The 19,624-nt window shown below is 47.0% G+C and overlaps 1 protein-coding gene across 1 annotated transcript in view; it reads right to left on the bottom strand.

Moving 5' to 3' along the window:
* Positions 1–19,624, bottom strand: part of LOC310776415 (calsyntenin-2-like) — a gene marked incomplete at both ends in the record, with an annotated part of 309,056 nt that overhangs the window by 93,536 nt on the left and 195,896 nt on the right. The window contains 2 exons of the mRNA XM_083636607.1: positions 4,863–5,012; positions 12,659–12,867. Of these exons, the coding sequence (XP_083492733.1) occupies positions 4,863–5,012; positions 12,659–12,867 (359 nt within the window). The remainder of the gene's footprint in view (positions 1–4,862; positions 5,013–12,658; positions 12,868–19,624) is intronic.

Here is a 19,624-nt window from a genome sequence, read left to right as displayed (position 1 = left end):
AAAAAGTTAAAAGAAGAGAGAAAATGGATGTGAATGGAATGTCCCTGCACTCAGACAAAAGACGCCTTTTAGTTTCAGTCTTTGAGGTATGATTCTAGCCACGCAAGGTCACATCCAGCAGGTTATCTTAGGTGAAACTATGCTATAACTCTATTTCTGAGTTTCTTTACTGCTTTAGAGGAGGTTTTCAACTGCAGCATCTGACAAGATTTGTCTCACCACCCGGCCGTCCTCACAAGGGAAACGCTAACATTGGTCGATTTCCAAAGGGGCTAATACCGATGCAAGTGCATGTGTGCAGTGCATACGCCAGAGTCGGGAGCTGTAACCAGGAAGTAGCAGCGACCTCTGGTGGTCAGTCTGATATTGAAATAGGTCGCTGACCCATAAGGGTAGGAGGGTGGGATTGGTGGACCAGTAACATCCTCGTCTTTCAACTTCCTCGTTGCGAGAGACCTGGTTCGCCTCCCGATGTGTTCCATTTTTAACTGTCACCAAAACCATAACCGTAACCTTAACCAAGTTTATTCATATTGCCTAACCTTCACCAAGTTGTTTTAGTTGCCTAAACATAACCAACGTTTAAACATAACCGATGTGCCGTTTCCACATTAGAGGCGTATCACCTGCACACATCGCTCATATTGTTTTTGGAGTCAATGGAAAGCAACTCATTCTGTCGTTTCGGTATGAGGACGTGTTGCAAATTGGGGATCATTATGCTGGGGGGAACCTCCTAAAGGACGCGCCACTTCACATCAGCTGTAACTCCAATTTCCTTTGACCCATTTTTGAGGATTGGACCCAAAATTCAATCCTGTTTTTTGGAGTGCTTTGAGGTGGACCCGCCGAAATGGTTTCATAACAAGCAGTGTGTCAGGTCAGGAATCTCTGTCCAACCGCCCCATCTGACCCAGACTCTGCAGCTTCTCTTTCCTAACGCTGTCTTTCTTGTTCAGTCAGTCACCCACTCTGGTCTCTGTCTCTCTCTCTCTCCTCTCTCTCTCTCTCTCTCTCTGTCTCTCAGTAATCATGGTCTATCAGTGTCACCTTGACAGATGACACTGGAGTGGCACGACGAGGAAACTCCAATCTCAACAAGCAGAGAGAAAGAGCGAAGAGAGAGAGAGCTTCAATAAGGGCTGAGGCAGTGTAATCACTCTGTGTGTGTGTGTGTGTGTGTGTGTGTGTGTGTGTGTGTGTGTGTGTGTGTGCGCGTGCGCGTGCGCATGTGCGTGCATGTGTCTGTATTTGTGCAAGGTTGTCTGAGCTGTGCGTGTCTGCATATGCCTGTTTGTGTATTTGGTGTGTGTGTGTGTGTATATTTGTTATATGTCCCCTTCCGTCTCTCCTATACCTCACCCCTCAGCATGCATGCACGCACACACACACACACACACACACACACACACACACACACACACACACACACACACACACACACACACGCGCAAACAGTCTTGTCTTGTTATCCAGCCATTGCTCTCCTCTGACAGAATAGGGTGAAACCAGGTTGTCAGGGACCCTTCTATCTGTGTCCCCCCCCAATCAATCAATCAATCCTAGTCTTCATGTTAAGTGTTATGATATACATCTTTAAATAGAAGGAAACAGGTAGAAACTCCCACAAATACAGTCTGGCCTTGGCTTGACCCCAAAAGCCCTGCTGTGGAACCTATTCATGCAGTGTGTGTTTCCTGTTCAACAAGACAAGGACAAAGACATCATGCAGATAAGAGAAGTCTCTGTGTGTGTGTGTGTGTGTGTGTGTGTGTGTGTGTGTGTCTGTGTGTTTGTGTGTGTCTGTGTGTCTGTGTGTGTGTGTGTGTGTGTGTGTGTGTGTGTGTGTGTGTGTGTGTGTGTGTGTGTGTGAGAGAGAGAGTGTGCGCACGCACATGCTTGTGTGTGTAGGCGTGTGTGTATGTGTGTTGGGGGGATGTGATAAAAGCAGAAAGGGAAGAAGAGCAGAAGAGAGTCTGGCAGCTGTGATTCATACTGGGAGTCCCACATCACATCACATCACATCACATCACATCACATCACATCACATCACATCACATCACATCACACTACTGGATGAGAGAGGAGGAGATGGTGGAGAGAGACTGAAGCTGTGTTCACACCGAGATATTTATTTTTCGCTCTGTCGCTTGATTCAACCCTTTGGAATCGCTCTGTCGCTCTGTTTAAATCGCTCATCAACAGGCACACGAAATGACGGACATGTGGGGGATATAACGTTACGCAATGTCATGATATTTGTCCACTACGAGCCACCGTCATTGTTTACAAGCTAAAGCCAATCAGCATGCTCCTAATGCGAGCTCCATACCGGTAGGACAGACTTCACTTCATGTCAGCTGTCAGCCTGTCAATGCGGTTTGTTGCCACACAATAAACCAGCGGTTTGTCCCAAGCCAGTGTGATCCTTGACTCGCTCTCACGGCAGCCAATCAGCGTTGAGCGGCGAGCGACTGATGCCAGCGTATTTTCGCTCGAGTTGGGATATTTCATCTGGGGCGACGAGCGTATTTTCTGCCTATCGCTCTGTCTCTGCCGCTCGGACGGCCAGCGATTTTTCTCCCAGGCGAATATACGCTCAATCGCTCGTTTGCATTGACTTTGTATGTAAACTCGATGCCAGCGAAAAACTTGAATAGGTCGGTGTGAACGCAGCTTAAGAGCAACATGAGGACAATGGAAGGAAGGAAGGAAAGAAGGAAGGAAGGAATTGCAGCCTGGTAACCAGCTACCAGCCCCAATGAACGCTTCATTCTAAATGAATCCTCATTAGGGGTCTGGACCCACGGCCATTCACTGCGTTTATTCAGGACATAATATACTGTCCGGGACACCTGATTGGCTGGTCAATGTAGGCGGCTGGACCTAATCTAATGTTACTGAGAGAGCGCGCTGCAACCATAGCTGCAACAACACACCTGTATGTTAATAGCTAGGCTAGCTTGCTGTTAGCTAGCTATGTTAGCTAAGCCCACTACTGCTGCTGTAACCACTTCACCGACACCGGACTCATAATGCCAGTGTGAGTGACCAAACGTTTCACTTGTTGACCAGTCAGTCCCGCTCTTTCCAGTAACATATAGGCTTTGAAATCTGTTGAGCTGCTTGTAGCTTGTAGCTTAAGTTAACGTTTAGGTACCCGGATGTTGCAGACAAAGATTGAAGGCAAGAGACAAAAGCCTGTGTTTTTTTTACTACAGCGCTCCTGCCTTGATGTTGCAGTGGAACCACTGAGGATAACAACCCATTAGTCGTCAGTTCTTATCAATCTTTCTTTGGTGCAGACTTGTCGAAGTTGACACAGACAGCAACCAATCAGTTGGTGCTAAAAAATACGTCACCGAATCAGTGGGGATACCAGAGCGTCCAGAGCCTAATGAAGGATTCATTTGGAATGAAGGATTCATTGGGGCTGGTTACCAGGCGTGTCTGAATGCTGTTTCAGAGGCATTTCCACGCTGATAAGAATTACATCTTGGGGGAAACAGTGAATATTTCTGTTTAATTCTATTCTATTACCAACATAAATGAGTTCATGCCTTTTCCCCCCACATTTTACAGTATGCATTCTTTTAATGTTTCAATAATTTGTGTGTGTAAATTAATTCTTCATCCAAAGGCAATCATTTATCCTAGAGTTTTCCCCACTTTATGGCTTGGGTGGGGCACCTGCTATTATGTAAATTCAAACTGTAGCAGTGTGAGGTTTAACATTCATATGAACTGCCTTGACTGACAACACCCATGGGGTCAGTTTTAATTGGGGCTGTTTAGGAGTAAAACAGCATCCACACCATATTTGTGCACGAGTGTATCCGGTGCATGTGTGCGCACACACACACACACACACACACACACACACACACACACACACACACACACACACACACACGTGCACGCACACACACACACACACACACACACACACACACACACACACGCATGCACACACACATACACACACACGCACAAACCCACACACACACGCATTCAGACATACTGTATGCACACACACAGCTCAGAGCCACATTACAACAGAACGGGGTGGATATGCAGATCATTATTTCATCACTGTAACAATCTGTCAGTCAAGGCTTAGGTGCTGAGCTGTACATGTTGATGCAAATGTGTTTGTGAATGTGTGTTTGCACGTGTGTGCTTCTGTTTGTGTGTGTGTGTATGTGTGTGTGGGTGTGTGTGTGTGTGCTTCTGTTTGTGTGTGTGTGTACAGTATGTGTGTGCATGCAGATTCAAGCTTAGGGGCAATAAGTATAACATAACAAAATGACCATAATGTATCTGGAGGGGTACAGACATGGTTGGTTTTTGATCAATAGATGACTCAACAATTACTTGGCCAGCTGCTGGGAGTTCTGGATTTCAAAAGTCACTTTGCATGTAAGGCTACTCTCTGTATGGGGTACCTGTATGGGGTATATTGGGAAAAACTAATTTCTCACTTGGAAATTTGACACAAACGTCACTCAAGGTTAGATGATGAAGTTGGAGAGTCAAAGAAAATTTTGCCACAATACCTTTGACATTAGAAAATCTATTTTTGTGTCTGTCAACGGTAACAATTCCCCAGGGAGGGACAGAGAGAGAGAGAGTAAGTAATCACAAATAATCACACCTGCGTTTCTGGATAAACCTTACCTTCTGTCCCTGCAGTGACACACGTGCACACACACACGCACGCATGCATGCACGCACGCGCACACGCACACACACACACACACACACACACACACACACACACACACACACACACACACACACACACACACACACACACACACACACACACACACACACACACACACACACACACACACACGCACCTTGCCAGCCAGGCTTGCAGACAGGCTTGACGTCAATGCGGACAGGAACGCTGTGTAAGGCTCTCTTCTGGCCGCAGTCCCAGGCCGTCACCTGGACCTCATACTGCTGCTGCCGGTCGTAGCTCAGCTTCTCCGTGTTCCGGATGTTACCTGGTGGGGAGGGAGGGTGGCACAGGCTCAAACTCAACTCCATGGACTCTTTAAAGTCATTTCACGTGTTGTAGTCTAATGCCAGTGCCCTACTGATTGATGCAAAACTGACTGCCTTAAAGCTCTGCCAGGCAGGTTGGTCCCAATTGGCAGCAAGAGGTGAATATTTCCACCGACTTCAATACTCAGAAATCACCTCACCAGTAACCTAAATCTCTTCTTCTCAGTGGGTGGTGGGGGTGGATGTCGTGAACAGGCGTCGGGTGGATTCAGTGATCACTGGCTGCGGTTTACAGTAGATAATCGTTTTGTATTTTGCTGTGTTTCAGTTTCAATTTGTCATTGCCAAGAAGATTTTGCCATACCCGACCCCAACATTTAATTTGGCAAATACTGTAGGCATCTCAATTAAGTGGGGGTGGGATGCTGGTGTTACTGGTGTCCAGTGCAGTCTGACTTTCAGACTTTGTCATGCTGCTGGCATGGCAAAGTATGAATCTTGAAACCCACTTTATTTGATGTTAAAGCAATTGAACTATTGTTCTACAAAAATACAGGCCTTTTGCAAATCTAAAATTGGTATTTGTTTTCTACAAAGAAAATACCCTTCAATTTAGCTGATGCTCTGGCCTATAAAACACTTCAATTATTTTGTGATAAAAGCGAGAAACCACAAACTCAAATCTCTGTGATGTCCTCAACACTATCTGGAGTTGCTCAATTGCCAGTGATTGGGAGACCGACTTTATAGACTCATAAAATGAGCTTTTACAGCTAAATGAGTTTCATTTTATAGCAGTCATAACCATGTGACACAGATATGTTTCCATATCTCCAGCTGCTCTTACAGTAACTTTCAAATGTCATTCTTAACAGCTCCAACCCATGTCTTCCCCCATCTACCCTCCCCTGACACCTCTCTGCATCCAGGAGAGAGATGTTAACAAGCTCTTTAGAAGTCACGGAAGCAAGCCTGACTCTGTCTCACCTTCTACCCTAAAACACTGTGTTGATCAGCTGGCCCCAGTGTTCACCGACATCCTCAACTCCTCATTGGAGACATGCCACATGCTTCAGTCCTCAACTATTATCCCTGTATCCAAAAAGACAAGGCCCATGGCACTAAAAGACTACATGACCTCTGTGGTCATGAGGTCCTTCGAGCGCCTTGTTCTGCCTTACCTAAAATGAATCTTGGACCCACTCCTTGACCCCCTGCAGTTCACCTTCAGAGCCAACAGGTCTGTAGATGATGCCATAAACATGGCCCTCCACTACATTCTCATGAAGTTCTCCCAGCTGAGCGTGCCCGACTCCATCTGCAGATGGTCCACAGACTTCCTAACGAACAGGAAGCAGCATGTAAGGCTGGGGAAACATGTCATCGACTCCCGGACCATCAGCACCGGAGCTGCCCAGGGTGGCGTCCTCTCTCCATACTTCTTCTCACTGTACACCAACAGCTGCACCTCCAGCAATCAGTCCGTCAAGCTCCTGAAATTCGCAGATGACACCACCCTCATAGGGCTCATCTCTAACGATGACGAGTCTGCGTACAGGAAGGAGATTGACCATCTAATGACCTGGTGCAGTCTAAATAACCTGGAGCCGAATGCTCAAAAGACAGTGGAGATGGTTGTGGACTACAGGAAGAACGCAGCCCCTCCTTCCCCAATCACCCTGGGTGACTCCCCAGTCAACACTGTGGAGTCCTTTCGCTTCCTGGGCTCAATCCTCAGCCGGGACCTGAAATGTGAGTTGAACATCAAAACTCTCACCAAGAAGCACACAGAGTACTTTCAACGGTGGCTGAAGAAGTTCAAGGCAGCATTGGTACTTTTCTACACCTCCACCGTCGAGTCCACAACTGGTCGTCAGACTATAAATAGCAGTATTTTGGTACAGTTGTGTTCCCACTTGCATTCTGTCCCCGAGCACACCTGAACCACCTTTTCAAATTGCATGGAACACAGTGTTCACACTAATCAAACAAACCGGACTTTGAGGTCAAGTGTTCTCAGAACCGGCCCCGCGTCCTTAATGTGAAACCACCCCAAGAGCCTCCTGCGACGTCGGTAACAACGAGCCATTTACCAAACCGACAACTTTTCTCATGCTGAGCAGCGTGCATGGAGGGAACTCTTGTAGTCCTAAAGCGTCTGTTAATATTTGATGAGTCTGTGACTACAGATGGATGACAATACTGTGCACAGAGCCCAGGCAGGGGAGGAGGGGGGTGGCTGCAAATCTGGGAGCGCTGGGAGAGCGTAAAGACTAGACTCTCAATTCCTCCTCTGATGTATGTGGAGGTGCCAGACGCTTCTTTTCACCTGACAGTGAAGAGTTTCACCAGGAGGACGTATTGTAGTGAATGCAGAGGAACATGGTTATTCCCCCAGTTCTCCTCCCCGCTGAACAAGGACCAACCAGAGGAGGCGTTACTGACCAGGACACATAACCTTGTCCGGCTTCCCACCTGCAGACACGGCAAAGCCAGTGGTAACAACAGGGGCACGAACCTGCGGCCCTCGTGTTGGTAGGCGAGGGAATATATCGCGACACCACGTACGCGCCTCTATTTGAATACAGGTCTGTGAGCAGGAGGATTCTATGTAATCCATATGAGGATGCTATGGTTCGCTTAGCTCAGCCTCATCATCCCCCTCCCTTCTCGCTGCCTCCATCTCTCTTCTCTCTCCATGCACATCGCTGTCTCACTGTTTTGCAGCCGCATCCCTTTTCACTGTTTGCTGCCTCATCTGTTGTGGGACTCTCTCTCTCCTGCTGTCTCTCTCTCTCTCTCCTGCTGTCTCTCTCTCTCTCTCTCTCTCTCTCTCTCACACACACACTCACTCACGCACACACACTCACTCACGCACGCACGTACGGACGCACACAGACACCTTTCTGCATGACAGAGCTTCCTATTCCTCCTCCTTCAATTACTACATCAACTTATCCGTGTCAGCAGGCTGTGTGCTGTGACTGCTGACAAGGGTGGCCAGCAGGTAAATGACTGCTTTACCCTCCATCTCTCTCTCCCTCTCTCTCACACACAATCACATACTGTGCACACACATGCACGCACGTGCACACAGACACACATCTCTGCATCCGCATTCAATTCCCTCTCTCATCCCATTGTAATTATGATCAGATTTTTTTGACCAGTCAGCATTTCTTGCATGAGACACTCAAACCATCTTTGTTTGTTTACACTCGCTACACAGCTACGTTTTCAATCCTCTTCTCCCTCTGATCCTGTCTCTTTGTGCTTTCTCTCACTCCTCACATTCTTCTCTCCCTCCCTCCTTTGCTCCCCACATGGTCCTGCTCATCCTTCTCTCCCTCCCTCCTTTCCTCCCCACATGGTCTCTCCCTCCCTCCTTTGCTCCCCACATGGTCCTGCTCGCTCCCTGAGGTGCTCTTGAGTTGAAGAGCTCTCAACACCTTCCCTCAGCGGTCAATGGCCGAGCAAGCCCCCTTCACATGGAGAGAGACAGAGATGGGGAGCACTCAGGCTAGGCCCCTCTGGCCCTAACCCTCATCTAGTCATCCCTTTTATTGCAGAGCTAGCCACTCGGCAATAAGAAAAGCCTGGAAAAGAATGTTCCTTGCCTCTGTGTCTCCAAAACAGAAACAAAACATTTTCTGTGTTTTTTTTATATATGAGGCAAACGTTTGTCAGTTGTATTGGACTAGCCCCGTCCAGAGCAATTTAGAGAGAGAGTGGCGTCAGCGGAGGACCAAAATGCGTGACTCATTAGCCAATGAACAGCCAGGAAGGGGTTCTCGCGCTACTTTTGAATGCTGAAATAAAGCTGATAATGTAATGTACAATTTGATTCTTAAAAAAAAATCCCTTTCAAAGTACAACACAAACTGTTCATTTTGCTGCAACTCAACAGTGCTGCTTAATCCAGAACCTTACTTCCTGGAACTCTTGAGAGTAAAAAACGGGTCCGTTGGAGTGAATGGAGATGTCGCGACTCTTCTCTATTCACCACGCCCACTTTTTCTCTCTTCCGCGTTCAACGCAAACGTATTTGTTCTTCCGGTTCAGCGCTAGTTGCCTACTGTGGCTAGTATTAGCCGCTAGTTAGTTATGTTATATAGCAGTAAAATGCCACTGAATGACCAAATTGATATAACTTTTAACCATTTCGAGTAACACTGTTTCCATACGGATCACCAGCATTAGTTTGTTGTTTATAACGTGGCTATATTCATAACGTTTTATATCTCGGATGCATTATTTCGAATCCCACATAGGTTACGCTGGCGCAAAACGTGTGGGTTTCAGGACGAAACAGTCTCGAGCCACTAACGTCATCTTTAGAGCACAATATTCCTGGAATGCAAGTTTAACTAAACAGTTACATGTCCTCTGCATTCTACATAAAATTAAGATATTACGGGTTGTTTTATTTTGTATGTTACATACTTATTGGCCAAGATATGTTCGTTTATGCCTGCGGGGTTTTTGGCAAGTCTAAAACGGAAATACTATTACGAAATGACGTAATGCGGAAGCGTCCATGTGTGGGCAAAGAATAAGGTGAATATGGCTCTGGCCCTGTCTAGCTGGTGCTTAAGAAGAGTGAGGAAGTATGAAGTGTGCCCTCCAGGAACATGTTGAATCCTACTTGACTTTTTGAAATAAAGTAAGTAAAGAAAGTATTTAGAGCTACAAATGTAATGACGCTACTGGAAAGATCAGATGTGAGGATAAGAGCTTTCCTGTTTCAAGCTTTATGGCAGGCGGTGGAGGCGGAGCTCAGTCTGTCCTCAGATGATGAATCAGACTGAGGAAGGAGAGAGAGAGAGAGAGTGTGTGTGTGTGTGTGTGTGTGTGTGTGTGTGTGTGCACACACGTGTGTGTGTGTGTGTGTGTGTGTGTGTTGATGTTTGTGTGCTCACAGACTTCTGTGATCTGATTTGTGGAGACTGATGGTTCTGTGGGGAAAGCTTGACTTTGTCCTTGGAAAGAGCAGAGAAACTGTTTTACCCTGGAGAGAGACATCTAGAGTATTTACTTTCCCTACCAGAGCATAGCTGGTCTGCCTGTGCCTGTGTGTGTGTGTGTGTGTGTGTGTGTGTGTGTGTGTGTGTGTGTGTGTGTGTGTGTGTGTGTGTGTGTGTGTGTTCACCCTGTGGGTGTGAACGAAGGTTATGTCACTATAACTGGAGTTACGACCACTATCAGAGCCCTCTGGAGGCCACTTGCCGAAGCCAATCCCATCAGAGGATCCACATACTGAACAAAAAATGCACCTCAACCAATCAGGTGACAGCAAGGGGTATAAGACCACTTGCACTCGCTCTGTCCTCTCATATCTGGTCAGTTTAGCTGACTGACACGGGAGAGGAGTGGCAGGTCTAAAGTCCAGAGGGCTCTGAGAGTGGTCATATAACTCCCGTTACGACATAACCGTTATATTTCCAACTATCTGTCACCCTCTGGAGACCACTTGCATACAGAGGCAATAGCACCGATTAGTACACCCTTGCCGCAACTAGTGACACTGCTAACGCACAAGAATATGGCTCAAGGTGCAAGAGGTCAGCTGTAAGAAGAAGCCATACACACCCCATCCTCTTAAGCCGTGTTCACACCGAGATATTTATTTTTGTCGCTGTCGCTCGATTCAACCCTTTGGAATCGCTCTGTCGTTGTGTTTAAATCGCTGCGCAAACCGGGAGCGCACTCCGCCCTCGGGCCGAGGTGTTCATACTCTAGAGAGAGTATCTCATAGAGAGGGAGAGACTATTTGTGCACAATTGGCAGCACCTGTGTCGGCCTGCTGATAGATGTGGGCGGGGTGCATTGAGAAATGAGAGAGATCTTCACTGTCAAGAAACAAGCAGCACACAGCTCTAACGTTAGACAGGATGAAAACGCAAACAACACAACTGTGTTTTCCCCTGATGCAAGAATGAATAAATACTCCGGGGTTACGGCAGCCAATCAGCGTTAAGCAGCAAGCGACTGTTAGCAGTGAAATTTTGCTCGAGTTGGGATATTTCATCTCGGGCAACGAGCAAATTTCCGCCCTATCGCTCTGTCTCTGTCGCTCAGATGCCCAGCGATTTTTCTCCCGGGCGAATATACGCTCAATCGCTCGTTTGCATTGACTTTGTATGTAAACTCGATGCCAGCGAAAAACTTTAATAGGTCGGTGTGAACGCAGCTTTAGGGAGAGGGAGACAACTACTTGCCCACCAGAGGTACAAAAGGACAAGGCAACGCTCAATGCGGCGCTGTGCGTGCTGTCCTCCACATTTGCTCCACCAAATAGGGCTGTTGATGCAGCCACACCCCTGGTGGAGTGAGGGCGTACTGTATGTTGTCAGGAGGATCTCTGTAAGGTGTGAAAGGCACTGGGTTCTCTTTATTTATATGGCCCTTACTGGTCTTTTACATGACTACTTTACTTTACTTTACTTTACCCGGTACGGGATGGGTTAGCACCCCAGCCTGGCTCTCTCGTGAGGGAGAAATCCACAAACGCTACGGATTAGCCTTCTGAAAAGCTGTATAAAGATCGGCGCGGCCTGGGGTCCTTCAGGCTAGAGCGAGGTGCTCGCCGCAGGCGAATGACGTGCAGTGCACAGGCCTCCTTGAGGCATCCTCTCTGTCCATGGTACGCCATGATGGTACGGCATAGTAGGATTGCCTTTTGGAGGGTCTGGTGAGACGAAGGAGGAGCGCGGCCGGGAGAAACCCACAGAGCCTTAGCCCTCCATGCACCGAAGGGTCTTTCAATGCTGCGGTGTAGCACTAGCTCTATTGCAGCGGATTGGGCATGATCAACCCTTCCGCGGGCAACGCTGCAGACAGAGTAGGAAGGCTGATCCGTGAGCGGCTGCTTCTGGGACGAGGGTCGGGGTCTTAATCGGCCTCGGCTGGGTCTACTGGGCGAGGGTGTATGATGTTCGATAGACCCGAAACACCTTACGACCCCAGTTAACATCACTGATGACGCGTCCCAGCGCATGCTGAAGCATTGTATCTTGAACCTACTGACGCTAAAATGATTGATTACATTGCAAGTGCGAGCTGCTTTTACTGAACTAAATCCAGTTTTTCTCACTGTGCATCTGCTAGCTGGAATAACATACAGAACAGTCTAAGGCTTGCTCATTTTTATCCTTAGGACATTTTAAATTTCTAATCCCTTATTTCACTTCCAGCTGTTGTTTTGATTGATTCCTATTATGGTTCTTGGTACCTAGGTTTGCTTGTCTATGTTTTTGTCTTATGTTTACTGTATGTCTTATACTCGGCTATATTGTAAAAGAGGCCTCTACCACAATGTATTTCCTAATTTAAATACAGGTTGAATGAATGAATCAATATATTCTCATTAATAACGTCATCACAAAATACCTCCTGGAATGCATAGACCATCACAGATTGATGATATCTAAGTGTAGTTATCTAAGGGTGGAATTTTCCTTGAAATACGGGTGATTTGAGCAGGTTTTTGGTGCCACATGATATATTGGACCATACCTTAGTTTTTAGTGAACTAACGCCCTGGTTTAAATCATGAAATCTCTACATCCATACACCGTATGTATTTCCTCTGAATAGTGTATCCTATTAGTATGCACCCAGAATATTGTTCCCCTTTGCTACTCACCGTTGCGGTCTATAGCGAAGGGTGTGTTGGTGGTGGTGATCTGGTAGTTACAGATCTGGCTGTACTGTGGCGAGCAGTCCTGGTCGGTGGCCTCCACTTGCAGGATGCTGTCATAGATCTTCCCCTCCGTCACTGCAGCGCGATACTGGGGCTCCCGGAACACCGGGGCAAACTCATTCACATCGTTGACCTGGATGTGCACAACTGCCCTGCAGACAGTAGGGGGCAACAGAGAGGAGGGAAGGGCATGGTGGGTGACAAAGTAATGTCTATCAGCATAGAGTGATTTTCAAAACCTATGGTCTGTTTGCTTAGTTGTGGGAATAGTTTTAAGAAAACATGGGACACATGGGAGCAGTCACTTCCTTCATCGGTAAGTCAGAAGTAAACACATAAGGTGCATCAATGGTACTTAGGGTTGTGACGGTATTGAAATGTTCTTACCACGGTGAAACAGTAGCCCCCCCCCGATTTGGCAGTTAGCCGCAAAAAATAAATACATAACAAAAAAAAAGGGAGCTGTCGACTTTCCAGATGTGAAACACCACTGATGACCTTACAATGTCTATTACATCACTGATGACGTCACAATGTCTATTACATCATTGATGATGTCATAGGATTGTGGATGTTGATTGTGTTCGTGTGGGTCGGAATCTGCCCTAGATGTAATATTTGCTCTCGCTCTCTCTCCCTCTCACACACAAACACAGACAGATACACACACACACACACACACACACACACACACACACACACACACACACATACAGTACACACACACACACACACACACACACACACACACACACACACACACACACACACACACACACGACAGAGGTAGGCCCACTGTTAAGACAAAGGAAGCATCAGTGTTCCTGGAGATCAGTCTGGACTGAATGCCTAGCTCAAAGCCACAATGGTAGGAAGAAGTAAATTGCAGCAGCTTCTTAACTGATCGTTGAGCTGTGAGCAGAATATCAAATCATCAGTACCGATGATGAATGAATAGGTTACCAGGAATCACATGTGTACTTTGTGTGGGGGGTACGGTGGCGCAGTGGTAAGGTCCTGGGTTCGATTCTCGCCTGGGACACTGGGCGCGGTGGTTGTGTTCCCCCCCCATATCCTTAGTGCCCACTGCCCAGGTGGGTTATCTCATCGTAAGGGCCTTTCTCTCTGTGTGGAGTTTGCATGTTCTCCCCGTGCTCCCCCAGGGGGTTCCTCCGTATATAACCCCCCCCACCAAAAAAACATGCAGAAGATCAGATCGTCATCGTCATCCGACCAGTGACGACAACATCCGAAGTTGGTCCCCGGGCGTTGTACGAGAAAGCGACCACTGCTCCTGGCCTGCCCCTCGGAGGAAAGGACATGCCTGGATGGGTTAAATGCAGAGGACACTTTTCACCGGCCACTGTCAGCATGAGTGTGTTGTGGCCGCATGCATGTATTGTGGTGTTCATGTGACAATAAAAGACGGGCTTGTCCGTTACGAGAGTTTTTTTAATACACTCTCTGACCCGGCCCAATGTACTGTATTGCCTTGATTCTGTTGTACTGTATGGCAAAATAAGCCCTTTAATAGGTATCTAAGCCTATCCATATGTACAGTTCACCAAGCCCACTCAATTTCCCCAATGAATCCTTCCACAAGTGATCTGTCAATGCTAATGTGTGTTAAATGATATGTATGGTAAACAAAACCCCACCATTCATCACTTTAAACGTCTTCATCAATACTCTCCAATGGCCAGTAGGAGAATCCATCCTTCAATTCATTGACTGACAAGTTGACAACCGGTGATGGATGAGGACAGATAGTAGATTTTTAAGCTTCAAAGGGATGCATCCATCCCAGTCCTGAGGACCCAGAGGATTGCTGTTTTTTTTCTTTTTAAATGTTACCAGCTCCTTATTAATTGCATTCACCTGCATCCCAGTTCTAAATCAATCCCTGATTGGCTGTCTCATCTATGGCCTGCATTTAGAACCACTGCTTTACTAACACAGCACAGAACCTGTGCATCCCATGGTGCCCACCGGGATCCCACCTCAGCCGGCGCGCGCCGGTGTTGGTGCAATTTTGGCTCGCCTACCAGATCGGCTCGGGCACGCATTGTGATTGGCTGTACGTCGGGCACGTGGGATTAACGCGGGCAGCTTTAGATTAGCCAACAAGCTAAGCTACTGATGTTATCAGACATGATTAAACATAAAAAATATGAATAAGTGTTACAGGACCATTTCTCATTGATTTCCACACTGTCTTATCTCTGCCTGCATGTCACAAATACACACGCATACGTTTCTGAGCCTCTACATGAAAATAAATGTTGCGAGAGTTTAACTTCATCTAATAGTTGTCAACCCCGAGCCGAGCACATCTGGTAGGGGGAGCCGATCCTGTATCTACACCGGCCCTCACTTTCATAGCGCCACGGGGTTTGTTTGACCCTCTGACTCGCGTGTTGCAGCCACGGACAGTCAAGACTCAGTCAATGCCACCCTATAGAGGTCATGTGATGAAGCACATCACATTTCCGTCCTTTCCGTTCCGCATGATCACCTGACATTGCCCTGCGACGCCACACTGCAAGCTCTATGCTAGCACTGTGGAAAAAGACAAACGGAGTGGAAACAGTGGTTTATAGCATGGGCACACTGGCCATCTGGGGTAGGAGGAGTTTTCCCGGTGGTGAGTTAAGCAAAACAGGTATGGAAAGATAAAAAAATAAAATCCATCCTGTTTGGTAATTGTGCTGTGAAGCGGGGCTCCGCCTCCAGAGGTGTGAGTGTGTGTGGAGAGGGAGACTATAAGAGCTGTGTTGTGAGAAGTGGGGCAGTGGATGGAGTATCTGTAGGTTAGTTGTTGTGGGTCAGTCAGGGTCAAACCTTCACTGCTTCAAAGTGATGGTAATAGCAATGGCGGTGAATTGATCCTAAGTGAGCTGTGGATGATTCTCCAGCATAGGTTGGCTGGAGATGGAGACTTCACAACAGAGAGAGAGAGACAGGGGGAAGGCAGAGTCCAGGCAGAATGGATTTCCACACTGTCTTATCTCTGCCTGCATGTCACAAATACACACGCATACGTTTCTGAGCCTCTACATGCAAACATACACACACCGTAATACAGTATATGCACATTACACACATGCATAATGCAGCATGCACAAACACAGACAAACAGCAGATCAACAGAAGCACACAAACACAACCAACAAATGTAGATACAACACGTCCTAATACCGAAACCACAGAATAAGTCATTTTCCAATGAGTCCCAAAATGACATATGAGCGAAACGGTGCGTGCAGGTGAAACACCTCGAATCGGTTAATTTGAAAATGTTACGTGGTTGTGTTTAAATTTCAGTTATGTCTAGGCAACTAAAACAACTTTGGTTCATGTTTAGGGTTATGGTTTGGGTCGAAATCTAGCTTCAAATGGCCAAAAACAATTTGGGGGGCCCAAATCCCCTGCCGTCGCCCCTGGTCACACATTTGCAGAACATACACAGGAATACAGAAATGAACATGCAGACGCATTACAGCATTAGCCTACTGCTGGTGGGATGTTAGCAAGAGATGCTAACAGCAGACAGTGATGACAGTGATGAGAAGCACTGGCAGACGTGGCAGCAGCAGTGTGCAGAGTAAATCCCTCAGCCAGGCTTGTTTTGTCATATTAATGACGCTCGCTCGTAAACATTACCCCCCTGCGTCGCCACACTACCCAGCAAACATATGTCCCACTCCTCTGGGGGTTGTATGGACGGAGGGTGTGTGTGTGTGTGTGTGTGTCTGTGTGTGTGTGTGTGTGTGCGTGTGTGTGTGCGTGCGCGCGTGTGACTGCTCACATCTGGCTGAAACGGACACCTGGTTCTCTGGGGCCAGTGTGTGTGTGTGTGTGTGTGTGTGTGTGTGAGTGTGTGTCTCTCCGTGTACTAGCAGGCACAGTGGCAAGCTAAGCCCGTGGCCTTTATCCTTCCCTGTGACAGGCCTCAGTTTGTGAGCGTGAGGTCTGCACTCTGCAATGAGCCAGGGTGACACAGAAAGACAGCAGGGGTGCAGGAATGATTCCAACACCACTATAAAAAGTTGATTAAGACTAGATAGGGCTGGATATTTGGATAAGATAAGGTCCTGGGTTCGATTCCCGCCTGGGACGCTGCTGGTGTAGGCCCTCTTCCGGGTGGTCAGCATGGGCACTAGGGGTGCACCGATCACATTTTTTGCCACCGATCACCGATTGCCGATCGCCTATGGGAAATATCTGCCCAACCGATCATCGACCGACCACCGATTACCGATCACCGATCACCAATCACCGATATATAAACTCCTCAAAGAAAGTTTGGAAACGTTATTTTAGGTAGATTATTTCTCCCCTTTAATAATACCAATTGGCATTGTATTTTATATCGTTGGAAAGCCTGATTAGTGATAGGGCTTTTTTTTCTTTTCTTTTTTAAATCTGCAATCAGCCGAAATATCAGCAATCAGCCGATCGCATATTTGAGGTCAAAATCGGATTGCTTGATACGGATCGATACGGATTGCTTGCCGATCGATCGGTGCACCCCTAATGGGCACCCATGCTAGATGGCTGATGTAATTGTAGTACTTCTGCAGGCAGTGTTACCTTGGCCTGATGCCATAATGGCCGATATGTCGTGATTGTGATATCACTTGTGACACCTGTTACTGATGATCTCACCTCTCTGGTGACATCACCGCTGGGAATGTCACATCACTGATGATGTCATCACTGTGTCACATCGTCATCATCACTCTCATTATGAGGTCATCGCTGTCAATCGCCTGTGACTCCCCATTATGATGTCATACCACTGATGATGTCACTATTTGTGGTAGATCCAGGGAACCGGCCGGCCTGATTGGCCCTGGATTGGGCCCCTTGGCGGCCGTCCCGCCGCAAATAAGCACCTGACAGGAAACGTGTCTAACAGTTGGCACTGCTTTTGGATTTATTCTCTGCACTTGGATTTTTTGCAAGCACAGTTTGAGCACAAGCATAGCAAATCTACCAAGCGGGGGGTTATTTGAGGGTGAGGGCGGAGCTTGAGGGAAAGCCTTACAAAATCAGAACATTAAATCAATAAATCATGCTCTCAAATTGATAGACCGCGCTCTTGATTAAAGATAGGGAAAAATCTCCATACTAGGCTTGCCATGGTAGTCGGTGTTGCTGATCTTACACGGTGGTGGTGGGGCATACACAATTACATAACATCCCCACCGGCAACACTAAAAACTCCACCCGCTCATGCCAGTTTCAGCCTGCGCTGGTGTCAATTACAAGCGCTCCCTATCTGGGACTGCCTGAGTGTGGCTGTGCTCTTCATCATAGGCCTATCTCTCTGGTTAGATAAGCAAGTAACATTGGTTATACATGTTATGGACACAATGCCTGCCTCATACACATAATACTCTTTTATCTAAGCCTGGGTGTCTTCTGTTGTCAATGCCATCTTTGGAAATGTGCTTCTACCGCAGCTAAAAATCCACTAGCATCAATGCAAATAACAGTCCAGAAGCATTGATGCTAACTGTAGTTAGCATCAATACTAGCAGACTTTTAGATGTGGTAAAAGTGCATGCTACTCTATCGTCATTGCCTGGCTTACTGCTGCTTGCTGGTAATGTTAATCCCATGACCAGAAAGTCTCCAGATTTGGTGCTAACAACGTTAGTCTCTTTTGAGAAATATTCTCTCCAGGAGGGTCTGAAAAGTTGTCTCTAGTTGGATGCAGCCATGAATGAGGCCGTAGAGCACCGCAGGAATGAGTTCAGGAGTATATTGTGCTTCAGGGGAAAAGTGAATTGGGTTTTAGAATGGAGATTTCACTTGAATGCATAAAATAAGGTCTGTGGTTAACAAAGGTTTATGGGAGCGGTAATTTGTGTTCAGCAGGATAATCTTCACAAATGTGAATCACTTTTATGACTTTTGAAACGTAAATGCATTTTTCTTTAAATGCGATTTTCAGAAAACGCTTCAACATGTAGAAACTATGTAGTTAGAACAGTGGAACTGGAACAAAGGTGTGTACTTGAAAACTTGTTTTGTGCCATAAATCAATCCAGCAGATTTCCCATGGCGGTCTGATTTGTTTACAGCAATTACAGTCAGTTTTAATGGATGTAAATATCACAAGAGGAGATGGCGTGTGCGCCAAGAGAAATCCAATTTCACTTTGTAGTGTGTACTGGAGACGTATTTTACTGCCAGCTGGGAACGTAATCCAGCTAAATCTATCTAGACACAATCTGGAAGCGAGGTGCATGCTGATGACAGGTGATGCATGTTAATGCCAGGTTAGTATTGTTCCCATCTTACCTCTTCATCTTCATCCACATTCATTATTCATCCACACAGAGCCACTCAAACACATTCATTATTGACACACACACACACACACACACACACACACACGCACGCACGCACACGCACACACACACACAAACACGCATGCACACACACACACACACACACACACACACACATGCGCGCACGCAGGCCCCCTCCACAAACACACACTCACTCACACACACACACACACACACACACACACACACACACACGCACGCACGCACGCATGCACACTCCTCCACACGCAGCATAAATGCACAGGACTCAATTAATCTTTGTCAGGAATTAGCCAAGAGGTGGAATCATCAATTTCCTTGTGTAACGCTAGAACACAGATAAACAACCCTAACTATGCCCATGGGATCCAACGCAAACGCAGGCTGGGAAACTCATCGATATGCAAGGGAATCCCTCATCCACACTGCCTGATGCCCCGAGGTGCTATACCACACAGCCACATGGGCGGCGGTGTAATCACAAAACAAGGTGGTTATAATGCCTGGTAATCTTGCTCAATCTTCTGCTCCATGTCCCGCCCCCTTCTGCTCCATGCCCCACCCCTGC

The sequence above is a fragment of the Poromitra crassiceps genome (genome assembly GCF_964638095.1).
Source record: "Poromitra crassiceps genome assembly, chromosome: 5".
Lineage (NCBI taxonomy): Eukaryota > Metazoa > Chordata > Actinopteri > Beryciformes > Melamphaidae > Poromitra > Poromitra crassiceps.
The sequence above is the reverse complement of the archived record's forward strand: the minus strand, read 5'-3'. Positions and strand labels throughout refer to the sequence as shown.